General features: G+C 49.3%; 2 protein-coding genes across 2 annotated transcripts; one reads left to right on the top strand and one right to left on the bottom strand.

Moving 5' to 3' along the window:
* Positions 1–419: 419 nt before the first annotated feature.
* LOC308645267 (3-ketoacyl-CoA thiolase B, peroxisomal-like) lies at positions 420–10052 on the bottom strand. The gene is given in 13 exon segments (XM_081287327.1): positions 420–642; positions 975–1045; positions 1048–1125; positions 1239–1294; positions 1575–1754; positions 1924–2114; positions 3263–3343; positions 3898–3996; positions 6233–6275; positions 6580–6659; positions 8555–8612; positions 9566–9659; positions 9830–10052. Coding segments are annotated over 13 exon segments (1326 nt in total). The 5' UTR covers positions 10049–10052; the 3' UTR covers positions 420–566.
* A 1640-nt stretch (positions 10053–11692) lies between these two features.
* On the top strand, positions 11693–15810 carry MYD88 (MYD88 innate immune signal transduction adaptor). Its single transcript, XM_081288154.1, has 5 exons — positions 11693–12109; positions 12913–13047; positions 13444–13624; positions 13801–13892; positions 14065–15810. The coding sequence occupies exons 1-5, from the start codon at positions 11734–11736 to the stop codon at positions 14217–14219; spliced, it is 939 nt and encodes a 312-aa protein (XP_081144280.1). The 5' UTR covers positions 11693–11733; the 3' UTR covers positions 14220–15810.
* Positions 15811–21066: the final 5256 nt, after the last annotated feature.

The raw sequence follows: 21066 nt of genomic DNA on the forward strand, positions 1-21066 counted from the left end.
ACAGGCTGAGGAGCAGATCAGCGGGGCAGGGACATGGACCCAGAGGTTCTGAACAGCTCCTGGGATGGAAGAGCCCCCTCCAGGGCAATGGTCTTGGCCTAGGCCCTGCATTATAATTCCCAGAGCTAACACAAAGGATAGGCCATACTACCATGAAGACTATAGCAGTTTAGACTCTCTACTCAGATGGAGCATACAGAAGTCCAACAAGGAAAAGAAACACCCTTGGAAAAATCCACAGCCACCAAGATGAGATAACACATGTTTATTATGTCCATTGTCCCCTCCTCATTCATAGGGCCAAAGTTACCTCGGAATTACATGGGGGCTTTGTGGGCTGGGTGACCTACACTGGCCCAGCTAGAGGGGGCCTGGTGGTAAGACCCAACATCCCGCCCACTCATGTAGTGTGTCATCAGTGTTCACAGTTTCCAAATTAGTTAAAGTGCCTTGATTTGTGCCCACCACCACCACCAGTGCTGAATGTCCCACGTGGATTCGCTTCCTCAGAGTCATTTTCTGGCTGCCAGAGCAGGGCCTTCTGGGTAGTGCCTTGAGCCAGGGACTCAGTTCCCAGGGTATTCGAAGACAGCAGCAGCTCCCATCCCAGTGCCAACGCACATGGACACCACTCCATACGCCCTGAGAAAGGGAACTAGGTTGGCTGGGCACAGGCACTCTGGGCAGAGGCCCAATACCCTGACCAGAGGCCCAACTCCCTGACCAAGGACCTCCTAAACAGAGGATGCAAAACCAGAAGACCAGATCTGTGGGAAATCTGTCCCCTGACTGCCCTCCTAGGCACACACTCAGTGGCAGAGGCCCTTTTGAGGCTGACTCTCAGGGACAACAGGGATCATGTCCCTATATGCCCAGTTCAAAGTGCATGTTGAACTCCCAAACCCCCACCCTTCGATGCCCCAGCTCAGCATCCCTCATGACACCCCACAACACCCCAAGGGGAATAGCCTCACCTCTTCCCACGGCGCTTCAGCTCGTTGAGCAACGTGATGACCTGTCGTGCCCCAGTGCAGCCCAGCCCAGGGGGTGGCCCAGGGCCACTGCTCCTCCCAGAGGGTTCACCTTCTCAGGGGGGATTCCTAGCTTCTCCACACAGTAGACAGCCTGGAAAGGAGCCAGAGCAGCACCTGGACGTGCTGACCCCCTCCCCTGCATGGCTTGTCCACTGGCTCCCACTGGGTGCCCAGGGCCCAGGCAATAGGGAGACTAAGACTCACCTGGCTTGCAAAGGCCTCATTGATCTCAAAGATGTCCACATCATTCACTGTCAGTCCTGCAAGCAAGATTTAGATCTGAGATGATAGAGGCCCCCAAGCACAAATCTGGGTCTCCCCAGACCTCCAGCCATGCACAGACCCACAATGCCTAGTAGTATGTCTGTCACTTCTGACAAGTGAATGGGTCTCAGTTGTGGGTCATGAAGGCCTTGGGTATGGAGTGCTAGCCTGCCCAACCTCCACTCTGCAGTACCCACAGGGACACCCTAGTAGTCACCCCCAGCCCCATCAGCAGGGCATGAGGGGACCCAGGTCTAAGGTCTTCAGCCACCTGACCTGCTTTCTCCAAGGCTGCAGGGATGGCATATGCAGGTCCGATGCCCATGACATCAGGTGGGACTCCAACCACTGCATAGGACCTCAGGACCCCGAGGATGGGGAGGCCCAACTCTTCTGCCTTCGACCTCCGGGCCAGCAGGACTGCAGCTGCCCCATCGCTCACCTGGCTAGAGTTTCCTAGGGAGGAAGTATTGGGGTAACGAGGCATCAGGGCAGAGCAGAGGAGAACCAGTTCTCCCACGGGCCCCTTCCAAGGGATCTGGTCTGCCCGACTCCATAGCATAAGAGCCAGCCTGATGACAGTCCCTGGAGGCAGCCCTACTCCAGCATCCTGGCCCGTACTCACCAGCTGTGGTAGAGCCGCCATCCTTGAAAGCAGGCTTCAGTTTGGCCAGGCCCTCCATGGTGGTGTTGGGGCGAATTCCCTCATCCTGGGACACAGTGATGCTCTTCTTGATGCCCTTGTCATCGTGGATGGTGGTGGTCACAGGCACAATCTCAGCACGGAAACAGCCCCTGCTCTGGGCTCTTGCTGCCCTGCCAGCAGCAGACAGACGGGCTCAGGCTCCCCTGGAGCTCCCTTCCTCCTGTCCCCACTCTGGCCCATTGTGGCAGACATGCAACCTCAGCCTGCTAAATTCAGGGACATGTCTGGTCCTAGGGGACATTGGAGGGATCAGCTGGAGGTCCTGAGGACAACCCTGTTGTTGGGAGGGGGAGGCTTGTCTAGGGCCATCCAGAGTATCATTTACTATCAACTCCAGATGTCCACATCATGGCTGATTTAAAACTCAAGGGGGGAGAAAGAAGCTTTTGGGTTGTGTTTACTTCTTAAAGCCCTTCATCCAAGAGCTGAGCCTGTCAGTTTCTTCTGCTCCACTGAGGCTGGAGTCCCAGGAACATTTGTGATGACTTTTTCCAGCTTTCCTGGGTGACCCCATATCTGAATTTCCTCCCTTTCCCAGGTTCCTCAAATCTGAAGTGAAATATCCTAAACTCCTTGATGTCTTTTCCAATTCAAACAGTTGAACCCCAAGGCATTTTAGAGTTACCTTTACAGCTTTACGCAAACTATAACACTTAGGGGCATTTCAATGGGAGGAACCCAGAGCTTCCTGCAAAGCCCACATGCCCACCTGACCCAAGAGGCTAACAGTCCCTGCCTTGGAGAAGCCCACCTGGCTTTGCTGTCCTTCCTTAGCTTGGTCCGGGTTGGCCAAACCTGTCTTCTGATGCCCTGAGGCTGAGCCCCAGGTTTTCTGCCCTAGGCTCAGGATGTTTGCCCTGACACAGGCCCGCTCCAGAAACTAGGGTGGCTGGTCCAGAGCATCATTGACCCCACATTCTAGGTCCCCAGGAAGCCTCTGGCTGCCCCATTGAGTTCCTGAGCAGCAGCTAGACATGATCTGGTCCTCATTATGCCCCAAAGAACAGAGGGTAAACTGAAGCCTAGGTAGAAAGAAGGTCCTCAGCATGGACAGTCAGCAGGGGAACAGGGAGGAGCCACCAGCTCAGAATGGCACTGCCCCCTTTCCATTCCCCAGCTGGGAGGCAGGAGGCTTGTAAACCCCTAGTACATAGCTGTACTCTTGGGACACATCCACCTCAGACCTCAGACCACCCCAGGATGGCCTCACAACCTCACCCTCCAGTCTTTTCAAGGTTCTACCCCAAGCAGCACTCACTTCTGCTGGGAGGCGAGCGCAAAGGTATCCTGCTTCTCTCGTGAAATGCCAAACTTCTCAGCCACGTTCTCTGAGGTTATCCTAGGACAAAAGTAGTACCCAGCTGGGCATAAGGCTGGCAGCATGGGGACCAGGGCCATTCATGCCACAGAGACAGTATTGAGGAATCAGGCAGTGGCACTCCACCCCCAGCATTGGAATGGGACAGACAGGGAGTCTCCAATGCTGGCCAAAAGCTCAGAGTTCATACACCAAAGACACCCCCTCACAAAAGAGGGAGGGCAGCCTGCATTGGCAACAGAGCAGAAGAGAATGTGTTCCCTGGGTGAGCTGCCTCAGCACAGAGGAGAGGGGAAGGAAAATTTATCGGAGGGACCTACTTGTGAATGAACACCTCAGAGGGGGCATGACAGAGCAGGATATGTTTAGAAACTCAGGCTCAGAGAAGACTTGAGGACCTCAGAAACAGGAAGTACTGAGTGCCATGCTGAGTCTCTGAAGAACAGATGCTACACACAGGAAGCAGGCCAAGCCTTAGCATTGGCAGGCACAGATGAGAAAGTTCCTCAGCCCCGGCTCCTGGAGAGAGAGAGCTGAGGGGGCACAGGCACACAGAGCTATGGACAGGCACTCACCCCATGGGGATCAAGCAGTCTCTGGCCTTCTCATTCTCCAGCAAGCGTGAAGTGATATTTCCAGGGTTTCCTCTGTTAGCCAGGGACATGGACTCCACCCTGAGGAGAGGGAGGAGAAGGAGGGAGTTGAGTCCTAACAGGAACACATCCAAGGATAGGGGACATGTGGCAAGTGTTGGGAAACAGCCAGGGAGCCCTCGGGAACTGCAGTGCCCTGTCTGGGAGGCACAGACAAGCGAGGCAGAGCTGGGGCTGGGGGGCTGCTGAGCCTCGTCTCTATCTCCACCCCAGGACAGTGTACACTGCACAGTCTGCACTCCTGGGTGCAGGGGCATGCTTCTGTATACATCTGCTGAACTAGCCAATTAGAAGTTCCTGAGGAAAGCTTTCTAGTATATACCACATTGCTACAAACATATCCAACATGCCCAGGCCCTGTCCCAACCAGGGTCCACAAATTTAGAGGGGAGAAGGCCCAATAAGCTCATATCAAAGAGCAACCTGACCTGCACAGACAAGGAGGTGCAATGTTCTGAGAGGAAAGTGAGGTGGCTAGTGCAGAAGGATCAAGAAGGACTGGGGAAGGGGAAACCCTAAAAAATGGTAACAGATGACCTTGACTAGTGCTTTGTGTTCCCAGCATTACTTTGAACTCTTTTCAGGCTTCAAATAGTACCCACCCCATGATATGTACCCTATAGTGTTCGCTTGGTTATGATTCCACTTTCTTCATCCTCCTTCTCCTTTTCTTCCTCCCCCTCTCCTCCTTCCCCTCCCCCCCCCCTTTTTTTTTTTTTTTGGCATTGGGAATTGAATCCAGGAGTGCTTTTAGCACTTAGCTCCATTCCTAGATCTTTTTTTTTTTTTTTTTAATTTTGAGACAGGGTCTCACTGAGTTGCTGAGGGTCTTGCTGTGTTGTTGAAGCTGATCTCCAACTTGTGATCTTCCTGCCTCAGTCTCCTAAGTGGCCAGGATTATAGGTGTGTACCACTGTGCTTAGCCCCAGCCCTTTTTATTTTTTACTTTTGAGACAGGGTCTAACTATGTACCTGAAGCTGGCCTCAAACTTATAATCCTCCTCCCTCGGTCTCCAAAGTCACCGGGAATCTTTGGTATTATAGGCATATGCCACCATACCTGACCTCATTTAATATTCTTATAAGCATTGGCCAAGCTCAGATAGTATCCCCTTTTATAGCTGAGGACACTGAGGTCCAGAGAAATAAGTAATTTGCCCATGGTCATTCAGCCTGGACCTGAATTTATACAGCTTATCCCAGGAACTCCCCTTCTACCTAGGATGCCCTAGGCAACACTGAATGTTCAAGCCCTTGGGGACTGTCAGATTGTGATATGGGTGTTGTGCAAGCACGAGCTGCTTAAGAATCAGAAGCCCCCTATGGAACTCATTAAGGCTTCAGGCCTTCTCCTCAAGTTTCCAAACTTGCTCTCTTCCCAGTAAGAGTGTAACAAGAAACACATCAAAAGGCAGGCTGCGCTGTGACCTGTGTCATAATAAAGTCCCTATTTGTAGTCTTTGCTCTTTTTGAGATATAAGTTGGGGCAACCCAGTGCAGGTCAGCTAGGACCCAGTTAGGGACCAGCAATACTTTTCATCAAAAAACATTCTAGAGAGGATTTGAAAGACAGTGGAAAGACATCAGAACCAGGGCTGGTCACCACCTCAGCCTGCCAGTGTCTTCACCAGCCTGCCCACCCAGCATCAGAAGCCCCCAGCCAGGGACATAGCACCCTGCCCTTCCTTGGAGGCTCTACCAAAATTTCTAGCGCTCGATGTGCTACAGGTAAAGATAGAGTCACAGTCTAGGTAAAGGGGACAGTGACCAAATCACCTGAGATCTGACTATGTCCCTGAAAATGTGGTGGGCAATTAGAAGTTTCCATCTTGGTATCAGGGGAGAGATAAAGACATCGTGTAGGAAAAGAAATAGACACACAGTAGGGAACTGTCCCTAGGTTTAGAGAATTGAAACTGCCACTTCTCTTTCAGTAGCAGTGAGAATCAACAAAAGTCACCGACGGAAGTCTCAGTGGTGTATTTTTCCAACATGGTCACAGTTTCCAGTCTGACAGATTTTCAAGAAAGAAAGCTTAGAGGCCAGCTGCCCTCTCCAGCTAGTGCTCAGATGTGAACTATTCTTGATCACCCAGAGTTGGGGGCCACTCCTAGGTTTCATCTATAGGAACCTACACCAAGCTAGCTGCCTAAAGGAGCCAGGGGATGATATTGAAATTGTGGCCTCTGAGAACTGAGGAGAAGGAAATTAATTTATCCCCATTGGTTAAGGAGCTCTGGCAGAAAGAAATTCTTACCCACAGGCCATGCCAATGTCATAAGACCCATTTCTGATGCCACCTGCAACAAAAGCATTTCATAATCATCCTCGGCCAAAGTTTGTCTGTCCTGGGAGCAGCAGAGCCCCTGTCCCACCTGCTCTCAGCCTAGGTGCCATTCAGTCCAGTCCCAGAGATAAAGACCCAGGAGTGTTCTGAAGAGGAGTGGGGCGGTGCCAAGGGGAGCTCCTGAACTCTTTCTGTGCTCAGAATCCTCTCAGAAATGCTTACTGCTGGTCCAGGAGACAGTGACATCACTGACTGTAACCCTCAGGGACATGACTAAGCCCAGGCCCTGGCCTAGGGCACCACCCATCCCAACTTACCAGCTATGTTGGCCAATGCCTGCAGCCCTGATGAGCACTGTCTATTGACAGTAGACAGAGGCACAGTCTCTGGAATGCCACTGAAACAGAAGGCAAGAGGCATAGTCAATCCCTTGTCCTGCAGGCTCTCATGGAAAGCAGGTCTGTACTCCTGGGCCCTGTGACTGTCCCCATCAGAGGGTGCAAAGATCAGGAGAACAACCTGAAAACCCAGTGCCCATGCCAGGATAGATCCATTGGATAGGGGTGGGCAGCTCCTGTGCAAACTGTGTCTCTGTATGTACTTGCTCCCCAGGCCCTACAAGAGCATGCCCTTCCATCCTATGAATTTCCTCAATCTAGAAAGAGGGAAGACTGTTTGTGTCACAGGAGTCCTTCTTTCTGTCCCTCTGAAAAATTAACAGTAAAAACTAGTCATATATTTTCCCAAAAGTAGAAAGGAGAAGGCATTTTGCTTGGATAAGCTACCAGAGCAAAAGCCATGGTCAAGTATGAGGCCAGCAACCATCTCTACCTTCCAGCATACTAGTACCCACATGGCTGGGTATTATGTTTCTATTCTCTCCCCCAAAAGCCTGTTCCCACCTGGAAGAAAAGCTCTTCTAGGCACCATTGTTCCAACATCCAATCCACTGGGAGCTCCCAAGGGTCTCACCATGGGCTTAGCCCTGGAAAGTAGTACAGAGTTGGCCCTTCCAATGAAACCTGCCTTGGCAAACAGTATAAAGCTCTAGTGATATTTTCAGGCCATACTCCAACCCACTTAAAACTTCAGGGAGTTCCATGAGCATCCTGGTGATTCCAATGGGCAGCCAGGCTTGGTAATCCTGGAGGTACTGATTGGGCCAAACTCTGTAGGGACCCTTAGAAGTACATGGCTTCCTAAGCCTGTTGAACCTTTCCCAGATGTCCTAATTCCATTACACCTGATTCTTACCTCTTTACCCGATCCATTAAGTTTTTACCAAATACCTATTGAGTAAAAGTTCTTAGATGCTTATAGAACTTCTAGAAGATGCTTAACCAACACGCAGAAAATGAATCCACAAGAGGAGAGTGAAGTAGCAGGACCAGATAGCAAGGCCACATCAAAGAGTAGCATAAGACTCTTATTCAAGAGGAAGGTCTCTTATTTTCAGCCTGAGAACTTGGAGAAGCAGTGTCTAAGCGGCAAGACTGTTTAGGTAGGGTTTAGCTAAGGAAGAGAGAGGGACAACACTCCCCAGGCACAGAATGAAGAGAATAGGGAGGACAGTAGGCAGAGAAGCCAAAAAGAGAAGGAGGAGGGAAAAGAAAGAGGAAAAATCAAGGTGAGTAACCAGTTGAGAGATAAGGCTGGAAGGTTAGCCTGGAGATAGTGGGAGACACTGAACTGCAGACAAAGTGGTCTGAGGCTTTCCCAGTTCCTAGAAGTTTTCCTGTTCTGTCACTGGCTAATGTCCCTACTATTTCTACTCAATGCAAATAAGAGGACAAAGACAAGTGTGTCTTAAATCTACAAGTGAAAATAACAGAATCACTCCTTGCCCATAGTGGGAGATAAAGTGCTAAAAGGCAAGATGACCAGGGCTCCTCCTGGGTTCCTCGCTGCCCCAGGGTTCTGACCTGGAGTTCCCAGCTTGCTCAACTAGCAAAGGAAGCAAAATCACTCTTCAGCATGTTTATGTGGTTATTTACCTGATAGATGAGGACAGAGTCCACTTTTTTCAAAACACAACAACAAGTTAGCTTTGGCTACAATCATGCCACAGATAACCACTACCAAAGCCCTGTAGGTCTTGGCTCATAGCCAGTAACATACCAACCTCAAAGTGGGAGAAAGGTTGGGTCCACAAGAGCAGCATTCAGGTTTCCCTGACATCTTTTGACATGGTATCCAATTTTATTCTCCACCACCCACAGAATGAGTTCCCTGATCCAGGACCCACTCATTAGTCCCAGTGGCCAACTCAGAGCTAGTGGTAGAAAAGATTACCTCAGAAACTGGGCGATCCGGGCCATGATAGCTCCAGCCCCAGGCTGAAGAACATTGCCTATAGACAGAAAAGCCTTTATTCAGTGCCAGTTGGTGTCTTGGCAAAAAGGTACAGCTCCGAGTACCCCAGAGGAAACATTCCGTATCTTTCTTCAGGAACATGAATTTATGGCAGGCTCACTTGATGCTCTGGAATTTCAGGGTGTAGAGTAAGGACAGCTAGATATAAGACAGTGTGTCCAGGTCATATACCAGTCCCCATGCTGGAGGGTTCCAAAATGACTTGCCCATGCACCCTGCTCTTCCAAATCAGCACAGACTAGGCAGGTGTCCTACCCTTCCAAGTAACAAGGAAGACTGAAGGGAAAGAGAAACACAAAGCAAAGCCTGAAGGCCAACAGCATTGGTACTTGGGCAAGGGAAATGAGATTCTGAAAATATACATCCCCTTAGTGTCCTCCTCCAGGCCCTGCTGTCACTGCAGAGAGAAGAAACAATGATTCCTGACCTAGTGGTGGCACCTGATGGATGAAACAGTATTACATACTATGTTGTTATATTTCAAGGGAAGAGAGGTGTGGGTGGGAACCAAGTTTGGCCTGAAGGTCCAGACTCTGGGTTCATGTTCTAGCTCTGGAGCAAATACACTGGGCCTCGGTCCCTCCATCTGTAAAGAATGGAGTGGATTAGATGGGTTTTGACATTCTCTTTTGTCCTGGCACAGACAGAATATCAGGACACATTCAGAACACCCATCTGCCTCCCAGAATGACCTGGAACCCCTAGATTGTCTGTGTTTGGGATGTCTGCTTTTTCTCTAACAAGCAGAAGACACGAGGAAGAAGAGCAAAGTGTCTAGGTCTACTATCAGGAGGAGAGCACATCCAAGTCAGTGTTCATAGTCCATAGTTCTCCTTAGTGACAACTCTGGGACTAGAGGCGTGGGAACAGGACTTTGGAGGGATGGGAAGACCAAGAGACTCCATAGCAGGGCCTGGGTGGTGCACTCACCCACGGAGATGTCCCCCAGCTGCTCAGGCCTCAGCTTTACATCCTGTAGAACTGCGGTCAAGACGGCTGACAGAAGCTCGTCGGGGGTGTTGTCCTGCAACGGGACGCGCAGCTGTGGTGACTGGCCCGATATACCCACCGCGGGGGACACAGCGACTGCAGTTCGAGTTCTCATTGCCTGCGGCATCCTTGGGTCCACCTAGCAGATGACAGCTCCCCGCCCCCCACCGTGTTACTCCACGCGCCATCGCCCGGGGGCCTCACCTTGAAGCCCCCGCGCCCCGCTTTGCCGATCGCAGTGCGCCGCCCGTGCACCACCACCACGTCCGCGGCCGAGGCTTGCGGGAAGCTACTGAAGCACGGCGCGGCCTGCAGCGCCGGGCCGGACTCGGGCCGGCCAGTGAGATGACCCAGAACAACCTGTAGCCTCCACATCACGCCGCTGGGACAAGTAGACCAGCTTTGGGACTCGCGACCGACCATCGGAAATAAAGTCACTCGCGCAAGCGCGGAACCGCCCTTCTCTCCCGGCCCTCCCAAGCCGGACCCAGAGGCACAACCATTCAAAGTCCCGCCTATTGGCCAATCAGGGTACGGTTCTTTCTGAAGCCACGCCCAGAAATGCCGCCTGGAAATTTACCCCCTTTGGTAGACTTTAGTATCCAAATCCGAGGCGGGACTCTTGAAATAACTTCTTGAAATAACCGGGCCCTCTAACAGGAGCCCCTTCCTCCAACGGCCCGGCCCGCTCGCTTCCCGCCGCCAAACAGAAGGCTGAACCACCTGGAGCCCGCCTCTTGCTTTGGTTGGAGGAGGTCGGGGCTCTAATTCCAGTTCCCAGGTCCTAGTCTGCTCGGTTCCCCAGCATCCAATCCCAAGGACCTAAATACTTCTGATGCTCCCAATCCTACTCCGAAGGGGTCGGACTCTCCCGGGAAGTCTTTCCAGAACTAGGCAATTTGAGATTCTTGGCCGGCGCTGAGAACGGATTTTCAAATATACGAAAGTGTGACAAGCTCTATAGCTAGAGAGAGAACATCTCACAATTCTGATACCAACTTTACATTGCTTGGAATATCTAATTAGTATCCATCCTCCCCTCTAGAACATCCACACCAAGGTAGAGAGAACCATATGTTAGAGCGCCTGCAATGTATTTGACACATAGTAAGTGATAAATAAATACTTGTTGAATTAATGAAACCAATCTAGCTCCCTAGATCTGTACTGTGTCCCTAATACTAAAGAGTAAAACCAAACACTCCTTGACGGACAATGGCAAGACCATGCATTTACTAGAGACCTGTGCGAATAGTCCTGTGTTTTACCCAGATACCAAAGGACCAGTTGCCTTGTAAATCACAACCCTCCGCCTTTTAAGCGCCAAGCCATAGCCTGCCTCAAACTTAAGGCAGTATGTCCTTTTCCACTGCCACTTCGGGATGCAAAACTGGTCTCTTCCCATTCTCCTTCCGACAGGATTGTGTGTTCCCCAGAGAATAGGGAGAACAGACCTGGTGACCCATTCCCCCCTTTCTCTTCCACCACCCTCAAGGGCAGCACCATCTGAACCTCTTAGATCCCCAGTGAAATGGATGTGACACCATCAGATCCCATAGAGCTAGGCCGGTTTCCTACAATTCCCGAAATAGGGCCATTCTCTCTGGTCTTTCACTCACCACCACTACCTGACCCCTTGAGGACAAGTCAGACGACCTATCCAGATCTCAAAGGGAAGGTTCTTCTGGGTACGGAGGCATATGCCTGTAATCCCTGATACTCCAGAGTTTGAGCTAGGATGATCATAAATTCCAGGCCAGCACACTCAAATTAGCAAGACCCTGACTCAAAATTAAAAGGGGACAAGTTTGGGGGTATAGCTCAGTGGTAGAGCGCTTTCCTAGCATAGGAGAGGCTCTGGTTTGGACGCTCAGTATTGAGAGAGAGTGGGGGGGGGAGAAAAGAAAAAAAAAGAGAAAGAGAGAAACTCAAAGGGCAGGTTCTGGATTCCTATGTTCACCGCCCTTAAGTCTCCAAGTGAGGGGTGGGGCGCTCCAACTTGGCACCCTTGCGTGGGCCTTCAGATTCTACCGCAGGGCGGCGCTTCTCAAAAAGCGAAAGCAGCTGGGGCGACGAGGGGAGGGAGCGGTAGAAGGAGGAAGTGGGACATGCAACGCGACCCTACAGAGCCAAGGATCCTCCAGGACGACCCTGTCATGTCTTCAGGAGTCCCCAGTGATGAGTCTGCACCCCCGGCCGTTTCTACATCCTCGCTGCCCTTGGCTGCGCTCAACGTGCGAGTGCGGCGCCGCCTGTCGCTTTTCTTGAACGCACGGACACAGGTGGCCGCCGACTGGACCGTGCTGGCTGAGGAGATGGGTTTCGAGTATTTGGAGATCCGGCAGTTTGAGGCGCGCCCAGACCCAACCGGCAGCCTGCTGGACGCCTGGCAGGGCCGCCCCGGCGCTTCGGTAGGGCGGCTGTTGGAGCTGCTCTCCACGCTGGGCCGTGAAGACGTGCTGGTGGAGCTGCGGCCCAGCATCGGTGAGGCCTTGGATCCAGGGTGTGGGAGGCTGACCTTCTCAGGCCTCAGCAGCCTGTGGGATGGCTCCGGGCGCTGGAAAAGTTCACAGAGGGAGATGATCAGGTTCCTTGTCAGTATCTCTGACAAGATAAGGATAGAGCAAATGCGGCAAAGGCCCTGGGAGGCAGAGAAGATGGGGGCAAAACTTAGCAGAGGCTCTCAGGTTGGGCCAGATGTTAGTCTGAGGCTGCACTGGAGCCTCTGAGCTGTGTCAGGTAGGGCAACAGGACAACTGAGGGACTGGAAGCTGATGGTCTAGAAACTTCAGGTGCCTGGGAAAAGAACCCCTCTGCCTCTCACTGGCACTCTCCTAATGTATTGCACAGGAGGTCCAGCTGCCCAGACAGGCACACATTGCTGGGTTGGGGTCACTGCCATCACTGCACCATAACCCTGGGTTCTCAGCCCTCCTCACATGCTCTCATCCCCCTTTCTCACATCTGCCGTGGATCCTGAAAAAAGACCTTCATTCCATTCTCAGGAGCCCTAGAAGGGGGTCAAGGACAAGGGACAGGAGATGCTGCTGGCTTCCCACAAGGCCAGAACTCCACAATATTCTTTTGGGAGAGTCAAAGCTCTGGTGGTGTGTGGTGGGGGGGTGAGTGCATGTGTGCATGCTCAGCTTGTCAGAGCTGTGGAGCTGCCCATGGCACCAGCAGCTGAAGGCCTAGACTCCAAAAGAGCCAAAAGAGGTGAGACAGGCTAGATCCTGTCTGTGGGTGGAGGGCTGGAAAACCTGACATACCCTGTCTCTCTCCTACAGAGGAGGATTGCAAGAAGTACATTTTGAAGCAGCAAGAGCAGGAATCTGAGAAGCCCTTACAGGTGGCCAGAGTAGACAGCAGTGTACCACGGACAGAGGAGCTGTCAGGCATCACCACACTTGATGACCCAATGGGTAAGGGCCCAATACTGTTCCTGTGGCACAGGCAGATAGGTGGGCGACAGCCACAGGACAGTGTAATATGCAGAGCATGGATATTGGAAGCAGATGGGCTGTGAGTCCTTGAGCAAGCCTTGGTTTCTGAGACTTGGTTTTCCCACTGAAAAAAAATGGGGCTACTACTAGTCCTACCACTAGGTTGCTCAGAGACTCTCATGAAATGATGGTTAACCCAGGGCTTGGCCTCCAGGGCCTCACCTGTCCTCTCCTGAGAAGGGCACTTTCTCTGAGTCATGTCATCTTGGGATGGGTGTAGAGTCCAGGACTAGGTTGCCTAGGCAATGAACTCTTGGCTGGTTTCCTTCACAGCTTCTTTGTTGCTCTGACCATCACCTTGTGCTCTGCTCCCAGGGAAAGTACCTGAGCGTTTTGATGCCTTCATCTGTTACTGCCCCAGCGATATCCAGTTTGTGCAGGAGATGATCCGGCAACTAGAACAGACAGAATATCGGCTGAAGTTGTGTGTGTCTGATCGTGATGTCCTGCCAGGCACCTGTGTCTGGTCCATCGCTAGTGAACTCATCGAAAAGAGGTTGACTAGGGCCCAATAGTGGGTGGGTGAATTATGACTTGCTCAAAGGTCCAGATGCTGGGCTTTTCCTGCCAGCTGGCCCTGGTCACAATGGCCCTCCTTCCTCTGAGGCTACCCCCTGGGAATATGCTCAAGTAAGTTACCATAGTATGTGCAGCCTGCCCACTCTCCCTTAGGTGTCGCCGGATGGTGGTGGTTGTGTCAGATGATTACTTGCAGAGCAAGGAATGTGACTTCCAGACCAAGTTTGCACTCAGCCTCTCCCCAGGTAAGCTTAGTTCTTCCCTGGCCAGATGCAGGTCTCTGCACACCTGAGCTTGTGTGCATCCCTGTGCCTTTGTGTGAGTAAATAGGTGTTATGTATTTAACTGGGGGTGGTCTGATGTTATCCCTTGACTGGGCCAAGGGCCTGGTGAAAGTGCTGTAACACTTGCTTACAGGTGCCCATCAGAAGCGCCTGATCCCCATCAAGTACAAGGCAATGAAGAAGGAGTTCCCCAGCATCCTGCGGTTCATCACTGTCTGTGACTACACCAACCCCTGCACCCAGTCCTGGTTCTGGACACGCCTTGCCAGGGCCTTGTCCCTGCCCTGAAGATGACTCTAGGATCCCCGGGGTGCCTCCATCTGTCTCCCTGTCCATGTGCTTCTGCTGGTGCCTCTTCCTGGGATTGTGGGGGGAATCTGTGCTCCACTTGCCTCTCTGTTCCTAGAGGTGCCAACTCCACAGATATATCTGCACTAATCAGACATCATGTGGACACCACCTCTCTGTCCTGATGGAACCACCACTAGGATTGGTACCTTCACTTGCTGAGTTATCAGCCAGGACAGTGTAAACCAGGGTCAGCTGGATGAGAAAAAAAAAGCTGCTCAGGAGTAAGTAAGAAGAGGAGCAGTCAAGTCATCTCTGAGCCATTCACACATCTTCCACCTCACTTTCTCTACCTGAGCAGTACAATGTGGAGTTTTGGTGGGAGCTGTGTTCAAACCACTGCAGGAAAAGGTTGAGTATTGCTCTGGCTCTCTTGGAGGAGATGATCTTGGCTGAGAAAGAACTGACTGCTGCTAGACCAAATGCTGGCCACCAGTGGGACCATGCACCTGCTGGGGCAGCTGCTTCCACTGTGATGTCTATTCACCACCTCACAACCCCCTTCCTCCTCTCTGTAGGGCAGTTGAGGAAGCTGGCTACTCCTTCTAACAGAACCTGCCTTGAGCCTGCTTCTAATGGGTCTTCTCTCAGCTACATCTTTGACTCCCCCAAGCCTCTGCTCTAAAAGACCATCCTGAACAGCTGGTGCTGCTTTTCACTTCTACTCATCCAGATGCCTGTCAGCTCTCCTCAGTTCTTCTTGACCTGGGTTGGCATCCTGGCCTCTGACATATCATCATATAGGCCTCTGGGGTTGAGTCACCAGGATCATGTCAACAGAGAACCTTCCTTCCTGGGTCACCCACAGAGAGCTTTCCCACTATCTTTCTGTATTTCCATTGCTTTGTTTGCCAACAAACAGAAGCCACATAAGAACATCCTTCCCCAAAATTTGTGGGCACACAGCCACCCATAATCTTCCCCACATGAGCACATACAAGTTGACTCATACACTCTCACCCACAGAGGTACCTACATGTACATGTTTCTATGGTGCAGCTCCCAGGGACAGCTGCATGGGAAAGTTCCTCCTTCAAGGGGGTCTGACCATCTCCTCAGACAAGAATGGGTGCTCTTGATTCCTTTTTTCTCTTTAAAACCAAAGTCTGGAAAGGTTCCAAGGTGCCAGCGTTTCAATGAAGGGCAGACAGAGTAGGAGAGCTCCTTGGACTGGCATAGCAGGCAAGGACATTTTCTTCCTCCCAAGGTGGTTTGTACCTTCCCCTCAAATTCTCTATGAGGGAGAAAATGTCATGGTCCCAGTTCTCTGTGCTCAAGGACAGACCCCAAGGCCCTAAAATAATAGAAAATCACTTCTCTGCTCCACCTTGGCCAGGCTGGGGCAAGGTGCCTTCCCACAGGATTCCAAGAATCCTGTCTTCCCATTGATATTGGGAATTTTACAGCAATCTCAAGAAAGCATTATCCATCCCTTTTTCATATGATTTGTGAGAATTTCAAAGAGATCTGAAAAATGCCTGTGTTTGTCATTTATCTTTCTCTATTTTGGGTTTATAATAAAATATTCTATTTTGGGAAGGTGTGTATATGTGGGTATGTGTGTGCACACACACACTCAGGAAAGGAGTTTGGAAGCAGTAAGCTGGATAGCATTCTCACCAGTAAGAGAGGCTGGCTGGTTGGGTGGGTTCCAGAGGGCTGGCAGGGGCTCCCTCCTCCTCTTGGGCTCAAATCTCAACAGGGCAGAATGCAGAACCAGGAGCACCCAACCTGCACAAAAAGGCTGGAAAATAATTAACAGAGTCTCAGGAATTTATGAGACTGTGTACAAAAAAGAACTAGTTTGCCACCCAAATCTGAAAGGAGAGGAAAAGAAATATGAGCTAAAAAAAAAAGTATTCAAGGGTCTGGGGTTGTGGCTTAGTGGTAGAGTGCTTGCCTAGCACGTGTGAGGCACTGGTTTCAATTCTCAGCACTACATATAAATAAATAAAGGTCCATCAGCAACTAATAAAAAAAGTATTCAAGGAGATACAGTTGAAACTACAAAAATGAAGTAACTGAGCATAAATCAAGAAACTGAGCAAACCCCATCCATGATGAAGCCAAAGAAATCCTCACCAAGACATATCAGAGTCCAGCTTTGAAGACCAAAGACAAAGAAAACAATATCTTGAAAGCAGTCAGGACAAATGGGATCTTAGAAATATTTGAACAACCTCAGGTTTCCATTCAGCAGCTGTAGGGGTGAGAAAGCAGGGGTTTAACAAGTGCTGGGAAGAAAGAACTGTCACTCAAAATCCTTCACCCCTCTCCAAAAAAAAAAAAAAAAAAAAAAAATCCTTCATCCAGTGAAAACAGTCTTCAGAAGAGGAAATCAAGACGTTCTCAGATGGAAATCTGCAAGATTTCCTAAGAGAAGGGCTATCAGAATTTCTTGGAAAAGATAAGAGGAGGAATCTTAAAACATCAAGAAAGAAGAACTAAAGAAATAATAAAAAAAAAAAAAATAGGGGCAAGCCCAAAGCCCTTTGCTTTCCTAGATGTTTGGAAGTTCTACTTGTTAATTCTTTTCAGTCTATTTTCTGTCTACTTTTCAGTTTGGGGCTGTATACTGTTCAATCCAAAAGACTAGTTAGCAGTTGAGTGCAAGATAGATTAAGAAACAGGAGAAGTGCAGTGAAAATTTCTACCTTGGGCAACTTCATTAATGAAAAAGGCAAAGGAAATGACTGATTGTGGGGTTCCCAGAAGGTCCTCCTTCTTCAGAAGATCAAACTCTACCAGGTCCCCTGTCTTAAGCACTGTGTATTGTGATGTGCCTTCAAATCGTGTAGGGAAAATATTTAAGATGGTTACATGATAAGTGGGGAGAGTCAAGTAGCCCAAAGGGAGCACAGGCCTTCTTATCCCAGTGAACTGGTCTACTGTCAACACAGGTAGAACTGTGACACATTAGCTACAGGGAATGTTCTGCCCAGAGCTATGAAATCCTATACACAGAGACACTCTTACAACACTGCAAATGAACCCAAATTACAGAGATGGAGAAGTAATCAGAAGTGCCAGGGCCTAGAGCTCATCAAGGAGGGGAGGGTGGAATGAACAGATGGCCCAAGCAGAGCTATACAGTTGTAATTGTTAGGGAGTTTGATTGTGGTGTGACAGAATCTACCCATGTGATAAGATGGCCCAGAGCTACACATGCCTATTCTACCAATATCACCTTCCTGGTCTTGATATTGTTCTACAGTTACATTCGTTCACTGGGGAAATTGTGAGAAGGATATAGGATCTTCTTTTGGAATAGCTTTGCAATTTCTTTCAAATCTATAAGTATCTAAAAATAAAGTTTTTTTTCAATTGTTAATATAGAAAGTAAAAACCAAAGCCACTGGGTCCCTAAGGAATGATTAAAGCTTAGTTTTCCATCATGGTTTTTTTTTTTAAGAATACATCATTATAAAAGTAATCACTGATAATACACATTTATAAAAGTATTGTTTCCCAATACCACTTCATTTCATAAACTCATTTTTGGAGGAGCTGCTTATTGTATTGGTCTAAACCAAGGCAGAATAGGAAGGAAAACCAAGCATGGTTTTGTCTTCAAGGAAATTAAGACCCAATGGGAGAATCAAGACACAAAGCAAGAACCTGAGTAACTCAAAATCAGACAGCAGAGCCCCGGCAGCAGTTGTGCTGCTCGAGCCCCCAGCAGCAAGTTTTACAAGCCCCAAGGACAGGCCTCTGTGGGCCAAATGCCTCGATAGGGCCTCTTGAGGCAGATGGCCCTAAGGTGGGCTCTAAAAGATGGTGTAATGGGCAGGGTGAACCAAAAGCAAGAGAAGGAGATGCAAGCAGAAAAGGAATAATTTAAGTGAATGGGAAAAACAAGAAGCACATCTGGAAAGGAGAAAAAATTAGTGAGACAAGACCCTTGAGGTTTTTTCAGGGATGACCAGGGTCCCAGGAATTTAGGCTTCAACAGGGCTCTGGACTGAGGCTGGCAGTGCAGGGTTGTTGAACAGAAAGGCTAGCTGGGTGGCTGCATGCAAGGAGGATTAAGGAAGTGGAAAAGCATGGTGGCACTTTCTGCTTCAGGCAGTTGTGCAAACAAAAATGAGCAAGGAAGTGACTCTGACTAGCTTGAGGGACTCTGTGGTTTCTGAATTTCCTCTTTCCCTGAGCAAACACCACTGGGTCCATCCCAGATGCCCTTGCCCAAGGACACACACATCAATACCACTTGCCATGACCTGCCCCTGAGGGCCTGAGGGAAAGTGGAGTCCGAGGACCCACGAGGGAAGTCTCCTGTGCTCTCTGGTGTAGATAGGCTGCTCTAGCTCTCACCCTAAGTGGAAATGAAGTGTGGTCAGAGTGCCAGCCTCATTGACTTCAAGGATTACCTCTTTTTAGTGGAGCTCTAGTCAACAGACATGGCATCTGAGCCACATATATGATTTTAAATTTCCTAATAGCCACATTAAAAAGGCAAAAGGAAGCAGATAAAATGAATAATTTATTTAATTCATTATATCTAAAGTAACATATCAACATGTAAACCATATGAAAACAATTGATGAGATTTTACATTTATTTTCCTTATCAAGTCTTAATAATCTGGTTTATATTTTATGCTTTCAGTATATTCCAATCTGAAGTAGCCTTATTCTAAGGGTTCAATCCCTACTGTGGCTAGTAGCCACCCTAGGGACAGGACTGAGTGACTAAGGAACTCTGGTACTCAAAGTGTAGTCCCTGGGCCAGTAGCATTGACAACCCCTATTAGAAATGAGGACTGGGGGGGGGGGTTGTGGCTCAGTGGCAAAGCGCTTGCCTTGCACATGTGAGGCGCTGGGTTCGATTTTCAGCACCACATAAAAATGAATAAACAAAATAAAAATATTGCATCTGTCTATAACTAAAAAATATTAAAAAAGAAAAGAAAAAAAGAAATGAGGACTCTCAGCTGGGCATGGCAGTGCATGCCTGTAATCTCAGTGGCTCAGGAGGCTGAGTCAGGAGGATCTCAAGTTCAAAACCAGCCTCAGTGATAGTGAGGCCCTAAGCAGCTCAGTGAAACCATCTAAATAAAATATTTTTTAAAAGGCTGAGGATGTGGCTCGGTGGTTAAGTGCTCCTGGGTTCAATCGCTGATACAAAAAAAAAAAAAAAAAAAGTAAAAGGTACTCTTTGGTTCTACTCCAGACCTAACTGATCAGATTCTGCACTTTAGTAGGGTCCCGCAGTGTTTCATAGGTGCAGAAAGGTTGAAAAGCTCCATCACATCCATGTGGGGAGGGAGCTGTAGGGTGGTGGCGTTTGGTACCAGTCATCAGCATTCCTCTTCCTCCTTGGAGTTTCCCACCATAATTTTCCTCAGCCCCAGCTTCAGACACAGACCTACATCAAGCAGCACCTCTCCTCCTTCTGAGCTCTCTGATGGGTTCAAGCATGTCATGAAACCCAGCCAGAGTCAATAAGATACACTGCAGCCCTTGACAGATCCCAGTGTACTTGGAAAAAAAAAAAAAAGGTTAAGTTCTGTAGCCACTTTGGAACATGATGGGACAACACTGTGTAGGGAACTGCAAAGAGAAACAAGCCAGATACTGATGATGAAGTAGCAGGGCCAAAGAGCAAATGTCCTGGGTCTTAGCTCATAACCTGACAGCCATTTAAAAGGTCTCACCTTAACCTTCAGTTTGTCAGATAAGAAATGTTCTTCATTGATCCATCCTCAAACAGGACTAGGTGCACCATTAGAGCCAGGGTCCTTTCATTTTCCTCATCAGGGCAAGTCTTACACCTCACCCTTGCCAGCAGCCAATACAATAACACTAGCTTCTTTTGTTGTTGCAGTGGGCCAGACAGATACCTTCTTGTCCCAGCTGTGTTTCTTTTCCCAAGAAGGGGTCCCAATAAAGTTTTTGCCTGACTTGGTTTTATTTCTCTTCTCATTGAGTCAAAGTTCCCAGGGTCTGGCACCAATGTGAACCCCTACTTCTAGTTTTACTGCTGGGATTTTCAGGTATGTGAGAGCAAATTCCCTGTTTGTTTAAACTAGATGGGCTCATGTGCTAATATTAATATTGTCTTTCTTCTCCTCCACAACTCCTCCCCTTGCTCTCCAGCAGGCTCTGTGCTCCCCATGGGCTCTGGTTTGCTACTGGGTTTGGGCCTTGGGTGGAACCAGCTGGAGATCAGAGAGCAGGAAGTGAATGAGGTCAGTGTATTTATCCTCTTGTTTTCTCTACCAAAGATGCAGCTGCTTTCAGGTAGCCTCTCTTTCCTTTTCCCCTACTGGCTCCTGTAGTCCTCTGTTCATTGCTCCCTCAGGTTTCTGTGTGGTCATGGCTCCCCAAGGTCACTAGCCCTGGAGTATAGTATTCGTCCTTTAGGTTTCCCTCCACCTTGCCCTTGACTTTACAAATAGCTTCTTTATGAAACTGATCTCAGATTATCCATTTTGACTGCACAGTTCATTTCCTGTTGACTCCTGACTGGCACAATGATTGATACGAGAAGTGGCCTTAAAATAGGATTTTGGAATTGAGTTGCTCATGTGTTGAGGAGGGCAGGGATAGCTTCCTTACTGGCATCCCGGAAATTCATGGTGTTCATATCATTGCAAATAAGCTGATGATTACTGGTGGTACACAGGTAGAGGACAAGGCTTGGGGATAGCTGGTCAATCCAAAAAGCACCTGTTCTGACCTGGGTGTTACCTGGTGCACTGGTCCATCAGACTGCTCCTCAGTCTCTATGAAATGCATTGTATAAACATTTATGAATTATTCTTCATGTGCACAATTGTGACAAA

Source organism: Spermophilus citellus (genome assembly GCF_964194105.1).
Source record: "Spermophilus citellus genome assembly, chromosome: 3".
Taxonomy (NCBI): domain Eukaryota; kingdom Metazoa; phylum Chordata; class Mammalia; order Rodentia; family Sciuridae; genus Spermophilus; species Spermophilus citellus.

Coding starts and splice junctions, on each gene's coding strand:
- MYD88 (XM_081288154.1), top strand. CDS start 11,734: ATGCAACGCGACCCTACAGAGCCAAGGATCCTCCAGGACGACCCTGTC. Junction 13,625..13,800: donor AGTGAACTCATCGAAAAGAG/GTTGACTAGGGC, acceptor ACTCTCCCTTAG/GTGTCGCCGGATGGTGGTGG. Junction 13,893..14,064: donor TGCACTCAGCCTCTCCCCAG/GTAAGCTTAGTT, acceptor ACTTGCTTACAG/GTGCCCATCAGAAGCGCCTG.